The sequence below is a fragment of the Engystomops pustulosus genome, chromosome 3, assembly GCF_040894005.1.
Source record: "Engystomops pustulosus chromosome 3, aEngPut4.maternal, whole genome shotgun sequence".
Classification (NCBI taxonomy): Eukaryota; Metazoa; Chordata; class Amphibia; order Anura; family Leptodactylidae; genus Engystomops; species Engystomops pustulosus.
Genome location: NC_092413.1, coordinates 185273371 through 185288067, shown reverse-complemented (window position 1 = coordinate 185288067; position 14697 = coordinate 185273371). Strand labels below are relative to the sequence as shown.

Here is a 14697-nt window from a genome sequence, read left to right as displayed (position 1 = left end):
GTGCTCAAGTCAGTAAATCAAATCAGTTTTTTATAATGGTGAAAAAAAAGAAATCATCACTTTTCCTAAGCGGTAACTTACATGACAATTTTTTGTAAGAAGGTGGTCAGGGAACATTTAGGCCGGCTGCACATAAATGTGTTCAGCCCATGGACACAGACCCAAATAATGGTCCAATCCCATGGACTGAACACATTCAACTGGACAGAAGGCCTCAGTCCTTAGATCATACATATGGGTAAGGACACGCTGTCTGCTGGCCCAACTGTCAGAACTGTTCCAGTGCCGATGCTACAGTGCAGGCGGCCAACACCCCATTGGATTGGACCATCATATGGGTCTGTTGCCAGGGGCTGAACACGTTCAAGTGCAACCAGCCTTACTACAACTTAGGACTAACCCACACAAGCTTCCTCAGTCCTGCAAACACTCAAGATGTAGTGGCCACATTTTATAGACTGAATACTACTCTGAGGATAAGAGTCCAACCATCATAGAACTGGAAATAGAATATTATGTATAATTACAATGCTTAAACTCTTGGTGAGGGAGCAGTGTTCAGACATGTTTCAAGCATGTCTGTGTGAATAAGCCCTTACCATTACTCACACAGGTTATTTCTGGCATGAAGGACCTTCTAATATGTGCCAGAATAATTCTAGCACACACCAAATCATTGACCCCATTATTTCCATGAAATCTCTTAAAAGAAATCTAACACCAGAATCAAGAACTGTAAACCAAGCACAAATACATGCAGGTGTGTGCCCCCTCTGGCAGGTTCTCATGCCCTTGTTTATAAAAAAAAAAAGTCTTACACTTATGCAAATGAGCCTGAGGGGCTACCGGGTCAATTAACAGTTATGGAGTCTGGAGCCCCATCAGGTTTATTTTTCATTATTCTAAAGCCTTTTTTTGTAAAAAAAAAAAAACAAGAGCATAAGAAGCCAAAAAGAAGAGCAGATCCTGCCAGAGAGTTTTACAATCCTTCATCCTGGTGGTAAATGTCCTTTAAGTGGTATTTATGCAGATATTATATTTTCACTTTTTTGATAAACAAAGGGAAACATGTCTTCGTAACACAAGAATGAAAAATGAGCAGGAAGAATAATATTTTCAGAAGAACTTTTGGAATATTAATAGTCTGGGTGAGGGATTTTGAGACATCTGTAGGCACAGATTGAATCCGAAATAATACATTATGGCTTATGATGGGAAATGGTGAGTGTCATACCACAATGGTCTCAGATGTCTTTTTTCCTTAGGAGTCTTGCAATGTTTATTCTCTGCTTGGCAATGTGCACTTAGAACACTTGGTTTCTCACGCCATCTGCTGGCAGTATTGGCCCTGAAGTTTTCAATCATTTATTATGTGAAAAAATTAAATCCTTAAACATGTATTGTAAAATAACCTTAAACTTTTAACAGATGAGAAGTAACCCCCGCTGATAAGTTTGTTATCACCCATGCTGTGGATAGTGAATAACAATCAAATTTGGTACAACCCCTTTAAGGGGATTCATAAGATACCCAGTACATATTTTGCAGAAATTATGCTTCTACAAACCTACATTTTAGAAGGACCAGGAAAAAGTGAATTCACAGGAGAAGTACACAGGAACTGGAAGTTACTTCCCAGAGAGTGATACAATGTACTTACATCTTCCTTCAGTATGTCGCTAGTTGAAGAAGCTGTGTAGATGCTGGCTTGGGACTGACTGCTGATCCCACTGTCCTCCTTTAGAGTCTCATTTTCGAAAGAATTTATCATCCATGGCTTAAATATCATGGATGCATCTGTGGAGTCCAAATAAGCATCCAGTGGAGAAGTGTTTCCTAAAGAAGTCATGGAGGTGGCACTTGCCCTAGAATTCCGAAGGCTTTTACGCTGATAACTAGGCCATTGACTTTGTGGCTTTGGACTCATGGGTCGACAAGGCATTGAGTTCAGGTCAGAATTAGAGAAGATATTTGCATAGGATGTACTGGATGATTGTCTTATCATAGAAGACTCATTTGGATTAAATTTTGTACAGTTCATAGACTGGTCAAATGAATTCCTTGCATTTACAGTGGCACCACACTTAATAGGACTTCGTAAATTGACATTTTCAGGTATAGGTTCTGGTGAAAGGGGCAATATGTGGTTGTCATTGGACTCTGTGTAGCTACTATATTTTATTTCTGCAGGAGAACTGCTGAGAAGGTCTGGGACCACCGGTGACTGATTCTCACTATAAGCCTCAACCTTCTCTTTTGAGTCCTTCCTTGCCTTGTTTGGGTTGATAACATGTGGTGATACTGTTAATACACTAAGTCTTCTTATTGAGTCTCTTTCCTTGTTCTTTCGTAAGGCTCTCCATGACATCTGATGAGGTCTGATCTTCTTCCTGTCATCTTTAGGGACAGACTCTGTGTTTTGAGCTGTATTTTCTTTTTCTAGATTCTTAAAATCAAAAAGGCTTGAGAATGACTTGTGGGCCCATGATAGCCTTTCTTTTAACCGTTTGCTTTCTGTGTTTTTATTGGTATTTTTCGTTTCATTACTGTCTGATTCTGATTCTGGTTGGGGGAGGTCTTGGTTGTTGGGTAGGTTGGACGGTTCAGGTGCCTCAGGCATTTTTATAGTTGAAATATTATTTCTAAGTCGGGAAAAATTGTCTATGTCTATCCTGCCCGGTCCTGAAGCTTTTCTCATACTTCTGTTGTAGAGAAAACTGCTTTCACTCAATTCATCATCAGAGAGATCTGACGAGTGCTCATCCTTACATAGTTTGGCAATTTGTCTGCTGCTTATTAGAAGTGGTCTAAGGGATTGTGATTGCTTGCTTTCAATATTATTATTATTTCCAGATTTATCATCTATAGTTGTGTCATTTTCTGACTTGTCTGGTTGATTAGTATCTGGAGGGACTTCTAAAATTGGTGGCAATCTGTCACTTGAATCTAAATTTGTACTTTCTTCCGTCTCTTGGATGGTACCATTAATACCATTATGTTGTTCACATTCTACATCTTCAGTGCAGTTGTTACTGCAACAGTAGGTACTTTCATCCTCTTCATCCATTATCCCCCTGTCCATATTTTTTGAGTTTCCTTCGGGAACAAAGCTATGTATATGACCCGAGATGTCCTCCTTTTCATCTTCTAGCTTTTGTAAACTGTCATATTCCATGTCATCATCATCCTCATCTGAGAAACTAAATGCTTGATGCTCTGAGCTGTCCGTACTTTCTTCGCTCTGGTCATCATCCAGGATTTTGACAGAATTTGACAAATTGGTTTGTTCCATGTGGGATTCATCATCATCTGAAGTCTTCAAGTCACATTCATCTGAATATTCCATGTTGTTCATCTGTAAAACCAAATTATTAGTTCCTTCTTGATGTGTTTTAAGCTCAGAGCTGTCTAATACCTTCTCCTTCATCTGAGGACTCTGTTTAAGTTGACTTGAATCAATAGCCATATATTGGATATTAACGTCAAGGAGGTTTGCATCAGCAGAATTGTCCTCCTTAGTATCATCACTGATATCAACAATGACTACATCTTTATTAATAGGCGGTTCTTCATCTAAATCATCAGGTATTTGACTACTTTCATGTGATTGGTCACAGCTAGGCTGTAGAATTTGCTCTAGAACATCATCATCATTGGGTTTGTTCCTTGTTGCCTGAGCATCTGTTTGTTCTATGGATACTATAATAAGACCAGATTTATTAGAAGAATCATTGGTGACACCTGATTCCTGATGTGAAGCCTGTTTGATGGTCATATGGTTTAGTGTGTTATCACTGACAACTACTGTACAGTCTTTTACCTCATCTACATTATATTTAGGCACATGTGGCTTTATATGTGGTTTTGCTGTATAATTGCTTTTATTTGCTTCTGTGGAATTTAATATAACTAGATATTTATTTTCTCTTTCTTTGCAAACATCAGGTTCTGATGACCCAAATCCTATGTCTTTATTATTATAATGATCAAAAGAATCATTGTATTGCGTTCCGTCTACTTTCCATCCATTGAGTATTTTGGTTGGTTCCCAGTGTTGATGGGAACTGTGGTCCCAGTCTTTTTGATAAAGACTAGACTCATCAACTTTAGTTGGTTTTTCCGATGGAGTCCTCATTAAATCTCCATTGGACTGATCTACACAGACAGAAGTTGTGTGCAGGCTATGACGTTCTTTATAGAATGACTTTTCCACTGTACTTATCTCTCCATGTTTCCCATACCCTACCGTGGAATCATCAGGGCTAGGGATTCTTAAATGGATATTAGGCAGACTTTGGTGAGAGGCAACAACAGTTATGTCCGACCTTGCACAAGTCAGGCAACCTTCCGATTGAGAGATGATATTGATTCTCCTTTTTGAATTTGTCCCGATTTCTGTGGAAACAACTAAACTTCTAGGGGTTTCCTCAATTACTGTCACATTGTGCTGCAACCCATTGAAAGTCACATTATTATTCTCTGTATCTTCTCTTAAATTTGCATTAGGGGTAAAAAGGCCCCTCTTGTCTGTATCCACAGTAGGTACTTTACTTAGCTCAGATGTGAGGCTCTTCTGAGGAGAAGGGAGTTGTGTTTGTAAACAGGAAAAGGCCTTGGTCTGATCTTCTTGGCTGCATATGATATCTTTTGAGAAATGTGTGTTGTTAGAATAAATGTCGCTTTGGAATTTAGAAAAATCTGAATACACAGATTCCTCCTTGTCTAATAAAATACAATCTGTCCTTCTGTTCAGTTCATCTGACACATCATCAGAGACAGAGTCAATGTCGGAGATGCTTTCAAATACTTCACTTTTTAATTCTGAAGGGCTGTCACTGAAGTAGGATCTAGTTTCAAAGTAATCTTCATCTTGGTCCTGACTGAAAGACCCAAACTCAAGTGTAGACTGGTCAGCACCGATATCTTCATGAAATTCTACTTTATTTTCAGTGTCCTCATTGAGTTCTGGGGTCTAGAATGATAAACATGTGTAAGATGAGGAAAGAACAAAATTCACATTTCAATCTTAAAGTCTACTTAAACTTTTAAATCCATTTTCTCATATAAGAATAGTGATAATATTAGACTTTTAATACATTTTATTTTTACAACATTTATCTAACTTTTAATAAAATTAATCTCAGTACAGACTAGAGACAGATATGATAAAAGCTGATAGCCAGCCCTTCCCCCCCCCCAGTATATAGCCTGCCAGCCCCTGCAATATATAGCCAGCCCCCTCCCCAGGATATAGCCAGCCAGCCCCTCCTTCGAGTATACCAAACCTTTAATTAAAAAACAATACTGTACTCACCCCTCTCTGATGCCCCCCACAGGTCCTCTTCTTGCTGTAGATGCTCCAGTGTCTCTTTGTGTCCTTCAGCTGCTCTTTGGGTCCTTTGGCTCCTCTTTGGGTCCCCCACATGGCTGACACACACAATGACATCAGCTGCTTGCTAACGTCATTGTTTGTGCACCACTGGTATCGCACAGGGGTGTGAAGAGGAGCTGAATGACCCGAAGAGGACTCATAGGACCCCAAAGAGGCACCAGAGCATCTGAAGCAAGAAGGACCTGCCGGGGCGTTGGAGAGGTGAGTATAGTGTTTCATTTTTTTATAGACTCGAGTATAAGCTGAGTTAGGCTTTTTCTGCATTTTTGTGCTGAAAAACTCGGCTTATTTATTGTATATACATTATACTGCATCACATTGGGTCAAATCGTGCTTCACCATAAGTTATACTACTCTTCATACAGCCAATATTTAATCCATTAGAAACCACCATTTTTTGATGCAGTAATGGGTGTAAAGGTGTAAATGTATCCAGGATGCCCATGTCATGTCTGGCATAAGCTGGTTAATGTTAACACTGCATGGACATGACAAATCATCTGGATAATATTGCTGTCTGAAGAATGTAGCCATCATTGATCATGAGAGTTATGTTTTTGGCATGTCACTGTTTATTCAGGTACTGTACAAACTATAAAAAGAAATGAATAGGCCATTCACATGTGAAATAGTGAATACATTCCAGGATTTTATAACCACTTATAATTATGTAATGGGCCTAATTGTTCTTGAGACTTAACAGTCTAAACACAGTCAATAATCCAATGTAAGGATCACTTGTTTTCTTCTCTTCTTTTCAGTATTCGAACATAACAATCTGGATCTTAGAAAGTAAGTCATGTGAAGTGGGGGAATAGCTCACCACTCATCTATGCTGAAATAGCCCATTTACTAAGAAAACATGACATTTACCCCCTAACATAACAAAAGTTGGCAGAAAATATTTCACTGCATTTGGAATGTTTTTTGCCGCTTTCCAGTACACAGCATGGAATATTAATTACTGTCATTATGAAGCCCTCACACAGCTCTTTACATGGAAAAATATAAAAGTTATACAGATGACCCCTAGTTACAGACGGGCCTCTCTTTCACCTGTGACCTCTGGTGAAGCTCTCTGGATGCTTTACTTTAGGTGTAAGGTGTCTGTTATAAAGCTTAATTGATCATCCTAGTCCCTGTCTCTATACTGGGGTGTGAGTGGGGGGGAGGCCCTGTCTCTATATATGGGTAAAGGGGAGGCTCTGTGTCTATACTGGGGGATGAGGGGGAGGCCTTGTGTACAGCCGCAGTATACAGTCATACATGGAGCTACAGCAGCAGTACACAATCATACATGGAGCTACAGCCGCAGTACACAGTCATACATGGAGCTACAGCAGCAGTACACAGCCATACATGGAGCTACAGCCGCAGTACAAAGCCATACATGGAGCTACAGCCGCAATACACAGCCATACATGGAGCTACAGCAGCAGTACACAGCCATACATGGAGCTACAGCCGCAATACAAAGCCATACATGGAGCTACAGCAGCAGCACACAGCCATACATGGAACTACAGCCGCAATACACAGCCATACACAGCCATACATGGAGCTACAGCCGCAGTACAAAGCCATACATGGAGCTACAGCCTCAGTACACAGCCATACATGGAGTTACAGCCACAGTACACAGCCATACATGGAGCTACAGCTGCAGTACACAGCCATACATGGAGCTACAGCCGCAGTACACAGCCATACATGGAGCTACAGTCACAGTACACAGCCATACATGGAGCTACAGCCGCAGTACACAGCCATACATGGAGCTACAGTCACAGTACACAGCCATACATGGAGCTACAGCCGCAGTACACAGCCATACATGGAGCTACAGCCGCAGTACACAGCCATACATGGAGCTACAGCTGCAGTACACAGCCATACATCGAGCTACAGCAGCAGCACACAGCCATACATGGAGCTACAGCCGCAGTACACAGCCATACATGGAGCTACAGCAGCAGTACACAGCCATACATGGAGCTACAGCCGCAGTACACAGCCATACATGGAGCTACAGTCACAGTACACAGCCATACATGGAGCTACAGTCGCAGTACACAGCCATACATGGAGCTACAGCCGCAGTACACAGCCATACATGGAGCTACAGTCACAGTACACAGCCATACATGGAGCTACAGCCGCAGTACACAGCCATACATGGAGCTACAGCCGCAGTACACAGCCATACATGGAGCTACAGCTGCAGTACACAGCCATACATGGAGCTACAGCTGCAGTACACAGCCATACATGGAGCTACAGCCGCAGTACACAGCCATACATGGAGCTACAGCCGCAGTACACAGCCATACATGGAGCTACAGCCGCAGTACACAGCCATACATGGAGCTACAGTCACAGTACACAGCCATACATGGAGCTACAGCCGCAGTACACAGCCATACATGGAGCTACAGCCGCAGTACACAGCCATACATGGAGCTACAGACGCAGTACACAGCCATACATGGAGCTACAGCAGCAGTACACAGCCATACATGGAGCTACAGCAGCAGTACACAGCCATACATGGAGCTATCGTCACAGTACAGCCATACATGGAGCCACAGTACACAGTAATATAATAACACACTGCCATTTTGGTTGCGAGCTTGGCCGAATGCTACAGTTATGTATGGACACTGAATTCAAGTACGAACTTAAAGAACTTATCCTGTACGTAACCTGGGGTATGTAACACCAAAACCATATTGAAGTAACATTTCCACCGCAGCCTCTGAACTAACTCATTTCAGACAAATATGGTTCTTTTTTTACATGAGATTTTTTTTTTTATAATGATGAGATTTCACATATAAGAGGGAATTCTAGAATGGATATTTCATACCCTATCTGAGAGGATTAGTAGTTTTATGGGGTAAAATCTATTGACAGGTTCCCTTTAAATAGTTGTCATGTGCTAATAATTTTCACTTATGGTTGTACTCTAATATCCCAATCATAGTTTTCCCTGCCATGTTTTATGACAGTCCAATCAAAAAGGATTTTAAATAATGGTCAAAAAGGCTTTTTATATTGACTTGATGGATGGGGCTGCTGATGGTTTTCTGTAGGGGCTTCCACCATCAACCATCAAGATGGGGTTGTCTGGGGCTGCAGTGCTGAGCAGTGAATCACGGTGCTCTGATTTATCCCAGTGCATATTCAGTGTTTTGTCAAAAAAATCTAATAATTAAGCATTTCTAGCAATGAATTTAGCAATGTAGAAATATGATCTAGATCTATGCTAGAGGGAGTGACTGTGTGAGTAGCCAGAACATTGTGACTATTTGGGACCTGGCTGCAGCTCCAAAGAAGAAAGTGCCACTAAATGCAATAAAATGGTGCAGATTTATCAAGCTGTCTAAAAGTCAGAATATTCTTAGTTGCCCATGGCAACCAATTACAGCTCAGCTTTCATTTTACCAGTGCTCATTAATATTTCAAAGGGGAGCTGTGATTGGTTTCCATGGGCAACTAAGTCTATTCTGACTTTTAGAGAGCTTGAAAAATCTGCCCCGATGTGTCACTTGATTCTGTAACTCATAAGCCATTAAACATTAAAGTTATCTCTTATCAAATAATCTCCAGCTTGTTGTGGTTAACTGAACATTAAGACTCCCTAGAGATTCTTCAGTGAGGAATCCCAGAGTCTCTGCCTGAACTTGTACCAGGAACATGCCAGCCCACATCCCATAAGATGACACCTTGGTTGTAAAGCTGCAGTTGTGTACAGGAGAACCTATATAGCTTTCTATAGTGCAGCACTGCATTAATCTTCAGTATTGTATACATGAAGATATTTCATTATTATAGGGCAGTGGTGGCGAACCTATGGCACGGCTGCCAGAGGTGGCACTCAGAGCCCTCTCTGTGGGCACCCAAGCTTTCACCCCAACGCAAAGTTCGCCTGACAGGACTCAAAGAAACTTCCTGCAGTCCCAGGTAACTCAAGATATGCTGCTCTTAGAGTTATTTTAAAGCTTGGCTGCTTGGGACTGCAGGAAGAGTGAGAACGTGTAGAAAAGGATTATCTTTGAAGGTTATGCTGCTGGCTCCATGTTTCTTCCTTTGTAGAGGGACCATGGAGAGAAGATACAATGTGGTCCAAATTTACCCTTCTTCTTTCAACTGTATTGGTGTCCTCAAGAAGCCGATACGATTAAAATTTGTGACACAGCATGTAGCAATAATGTGCTGCTTATAAATAAGTGGGTTTTGATTGTAGTTTGGGTACTCGGTCTCTAAGGTTTGCCATCACTGTTATAGGGAGTCTATGACTCAACAGATGCTCAGGAGGTAGGTCACATGAAGCTGTCTGTAGGGAAGTCAGGCCCGCCCCTGGTGCACCAGCAGCTGTTTCTAGGGAAATCAGACATGCCTCTAGTGCACTCACAGCAGTGTATAGGAAAATCAGGTTAGTCCCCGATGCACCTGCAACTGTGTGTAGGGAATAAAGGCCCGCCCCCGGTGCACTCGCAGCTGTGTGTAGGGAAGTCATCCCTGCCCCTGGTACACTCACAGCTGTGTGTAGGGAAGCCAGGCCCGCCCCCCGGTGTACTCGTAGTTTTGTGTAGGGAAGCCAGGCCCGCCCCTGGTGTACTCGTAGCTGTGTGTAAGGAAGCCAGGCCCGCCCCCGGTATACTCGTAGCTGTGTGTAGGGAAATCAGGCTCCCTTTAGACAATAAATCCATTTACAGATTCACCAATTAGTCTGTTCACACAAGTGGACTGTCAGAAATAAAAAGAAACATGCAAAAAAAATCACAGAAATCACAGATATGTCTAATGGCCATCTAAAACAATCATGGGGCTCATTTATCAAAACTTTGAAATAATAAAATTTGACTATAACAACCAGATCTCATTTTCTGTTTCTTGGAAAAAATGAAAGCTGAGCTCTGATTGATTTTTCATAAATTTCTCCAAACAATCAGTATTCTTTCACTTTGGCTATTGTAAAATAAAAGCTGTTCTGTGATGTGACTGTATATAAGTTAATTTTTGGTCACTTGATATAGATCTGTGCTTAGAAAACATAGGCCTTTATCATTATTTGTACTTTTTGTAACAATTAAACTTATGGGGGCAGATTTACTTACCGACGTGGATTTGGGTCCGGCGCGATTCACTAAGATCGTGTGTCCGAGTTGCTTCCTGTGCCGCTGCTGCACCGAGGTCCTCCGGAGTTCACCTGCTTCTTCATGGCGCATGTGAGTGCTTGATCTTGCGACACAAAACCGTTTTTAAATTCCGCGGTTTGTCCGAATTCGTCTGGTTGTCCGATGGCCCTGTCCCCCGATTTCTGTTGTTTGCAAATCCGATCGCGTGCACCAAAATCCTGGGGCAATTGGGCGCAAAACGGAAATATTCTGGAAACCCGACAAAAGTGTGTACGATGGACCCTTAGTAAATGAGCCCCATTGTCTAGTAACTGCATGTGTTTTAGGGTAAAGTCTGCAGGCTTCTTCTTTGACTTGTTTGTATCCTTGTATTAAAGGTGTTATAGCATTGGATTTAACATATTGGGGCTTATTTACTAAGGATCGTGCTGCTCACTTTCGTCTGACTGTTTTCTAGTTTTGGGATTTGCGTAGCTTTGACAGTTATTTAACTGGGGTTTGCACTTGGATTGTGTCGCACACGATCGGATTGTGGCACAGCTGCGCTGGCTTTCATGCAACAGAAATCAGGGGTGACACATTGGGGCTTATTTACTAAGGGTCTGCGGATCGGATTGCCATCGGACTTCCCAACGTTTTCGGGATTTGTGCTGCTCTGACAGGTATTTAGAATGGGATTGTGTTGCAAGCGATCGGATTTTGGCGCAGTGAAACGGACCGTCAGACGATCCAACTGATTCAGACTGAGCACGGGATTTAAGATTCAAATTGTGTCGCAAGACAATGCACTTATATGCACCAGGAAGAAGAAGGTTACCTTCGTCGGACCTGAGGGGGGAAGCGACACATGCAGGATATCGGGCGCACGATCTTAGTGAATCGCGGCACAGTGCATTTTCAGCGGATAATTCACTTTCCATGAACTCCACCAGACGTGCAAGTAAATATGCCCCATTAATTCATATATAAATAGACGTGGAACATAAGAGCTAAAATTCAGTCCCCAGCCCTTTGTGACTCATGATATGATCTATTACCAAACAAAGACAAACAGAATTAAAATGTATTATCCCTACATGATGCATCATTCACAGAGTGGAGAGAAATTGCCTAATTGTCAATTTTATTTACTACTCATTGTCTGAAATGTGTAGTAACCATTGGCACCTAATCAAACCAAAGCCCAATAACTACCGGTAACTTTTTATTAGAAGCTTTGCTGAAGGTCCTACATGGTGTAGCTGCCTACAGATGTGTGAATGGTGAAGCAGGGACTTCCTGTATCATATATCACAATGATGTCCCATCATGGTTGGTCTGTGAAATCCAGCCATTTACAGATCGACCATGTGTGTGTTTTAGCCCTTCCTTAACTTGAGATATGTATGACACCCAGAAAGACTTAACCTCAACATTCACAGAGTGAATTAAAAAATAATTTTTTCAAATAAACTTGCACCATCCTGTCTCAAAGAGTAAAAGTAAAACCTTAATAACTGGTGGCTACAAACAGGACTGAAGGAAAATAGTAGCCATAGTTCTCTGCCAAGGTGAAGTCACATTTCCATGTCATAACCCATAATGGGTCACATTTACTTTATTAATAATCTTAAATATAAGCGATGCCCTATCCATGTTGTAGCATCATGGGTATAAACCAAAGAAGCTACTAAAAAAGTTATCTATAATAATAGTAATAATATTTATGTATATAGCGTCATCATATTATGTAGTGCTTTACAAATCATAGGGGACAAATTATCTATAAACCTAATGAGAACTTAATCTATATCCACAATTTGGACCATGGAGCACCATACAGATCTGAATAGTCCAAGATTTGAAGGAGATGAATCCCTCGCTTTCATATCCTTAATATGTACTTTCTACTGTAGATCCCATTACAAATGTAAGTAAGCCACAACATAACCACACAACAAATACTACAACACATAAGACTTCTAATACAGCAATGAAAGAAAAAGGATGTAGTCGTATTTACATTGTCTGCTGTATGGACCACATCCAGGTTATCAAGCAATGATTATAGCTGGTGTAGAGGGAATAAATTTACAAGCCCAGGAGAACGAGTGAATGTTTTACCTGATAGTTGTGCGCTCCTTGGTGCCGCCTATATAGGAGAAGCCAGAAGAGTCTGACTCTGTGAATGTATGGAGAAACACGAGACAGCTATTGTGCGCGGCGCTGTACTCTGTCATTATGGAGACGTCTCCAGTACCGGTTTGACAAGTTTTAAGCACAGTTATAACTGGCTGTTTAAATATTGCTAAAAACAAACCACTCGCCTCCCGTAACACCCACAATTTGTATACAGGCATTCTGGCTTATTATAAATAGGAAAACTCTCTGCATTTAGATTCCTATACAAACATATACAACATGTACACTGCATTTCCTATAGCCATAGAGAAATAACTCTGGAGCGTCACGCAGGTTTATTCATATTTACTGTGGGGTTTTCAGTTGTTATTCCTGTGTATGCAAACACTGACATTCCTGCTGCCTGGAATGACTACAAAAGTGAAGGAATGGATAGCCCCTAAAAACACAGACGTAAATAGAGGAAACATCTCCTGGAAAGGTCCTGGGATGTACATAGAACATAGTGAGAAACAATGGGGGGCTTCATGCCACCATATAATTCCGTTATGGTAAGACCCGACTTGTGGCCCCTGACTTTTACTAGTAAGGCACATTCCGGGTCATATCAGGTTTGTATGTTTTGATGAATAAAAGATGAGAGTCCTCAGTTGTTGATACCTTTAATTGGCTAACTAAAATGGAGGATAACAATTGCAAGTTTTCGGGACTGCAGAGGTCTCTTCCCCGGGTAGTATGAGACAACATCTGAATACAACAGAAATTTACACGAACTATAGTTAAGGTTGATGGTTTTCTTGATGGATAGAAGATGAGAGTCTTCAGTTGTTGATAAGTTTAATTGGCTAACTAAAATGGATGATGAAAATTGCAAGCTTTAGAGACTACAGTGGTCACTTCACAAGGCATAGTATGAGACAACATCTGAATAGAACACAATATTACTTGAACTATAGTTTAGGTTGATGGTTTTCTTGATGGATAAAAGATGAGCATCCTCAGTTTTTGATACCTCTAATTGGCTAACTAAAATGGATGATGACAATTGCAAGCTTTCGAGACCCCAGAGGTCTCTTCACCAGTCATAGTATGAGACAAAATCTGAATAGAACAGAAATTTACATGAACTATGGTTGAGGTTGATGGTTTTCTTGATGGATAAAAGATGAGAGTCTTCAGTTGTTGATAACTCTAATTGGCTAACTAAAATGGATGATGAAAATTGCAAGCTTTCGGGACTACAGAGGTCTCTTCACCTGGCATAGAACACAAACCATGAACTTTGGTTGAGGAGACAAGTGCTAAGAAACAGAAAAATCAATTTAAGGAGAGAAAAGTAAACACTAGTGGCAGTAAATATTGTAGCACTTGGGGAGTGAGATGGTTTATGTGTTCATGGAAAACTTTGTAGAAAGTAGAAAAAGGCTACATGTAAATAAGTCATACAACTTTATAGGAAAGCAAACTGAGAAGAAAAGTTTATCCCATACAGTGCCACCAAAGCAATGCAATATCCCTATCGAAATTGAACTTGAGAGGTGGTTGGAGTTGTCGAAAGAGATGAACCTGGCTCTTCAATATTGTTTCTGTAACTGCTACAGAAGTGAAAGGAAGCCATGTAACAGAGCGAGTGATGCCGTCTAGGGAACTGCAGGAGTAACAGAAACAACATAGCTCATTGTAGTAGCTGTTCTGCAACTTCTCTTCTCCCTAGGGGAGTGTAATGGTGCAGCAGGGTGCTGTTAACTTCCCATTCCATAAATTTTTTTTTTGTTTTAATTAGAAAGGAATGCATTTTAAGTGGAGAGGGGCTACAGAAAAAGGGGTAGTATAAGTGGTAAGGACTACGGATAAAGGTGCTTAGAAAGGAGGAGTTTACAGAAATGGGGCCAACTAATAAGCGGCATTATAGGTGAGAAGCAGTTCCACAAATGAGAGCATTATAAGTAGAGGAGTTGGGGGTTATAAAGTGGTCCACAGGGGTGCATTATACATTGAGGGGAGGGTGATCGGGGACCACAGGAAGGTTGGAGTTTATGCTAT

General features: G+C 41.1%; 1 protein-coding gene across 3 annotated transcripts in view; it reads right to left on the bottom strand.

Annotated features, from left to right (window-relative positions):
- The window catches only part of ARHGEF4 (Rho guanine nucleotide exchange factor 4), a 119770-nt gene that overhangs the window by 63045 nt on the left and 42028 nt on the right, over positions 1 to 14697 (bottom strand). For all 3 annotated transcript variants that reach the window (XM_072143300.1, XM_072143302.1, XM_072143301.1), the window contains exon 2: positions 1661 to 4972. In XM_072143300.1, the coding sequence (XP_071999401.1) occupies positions 1661 to 4972 (3312 nt within the window). The remainder of the gene's footprint in view (positions 1 to 1660; positions 4973 to 14697) is intronic.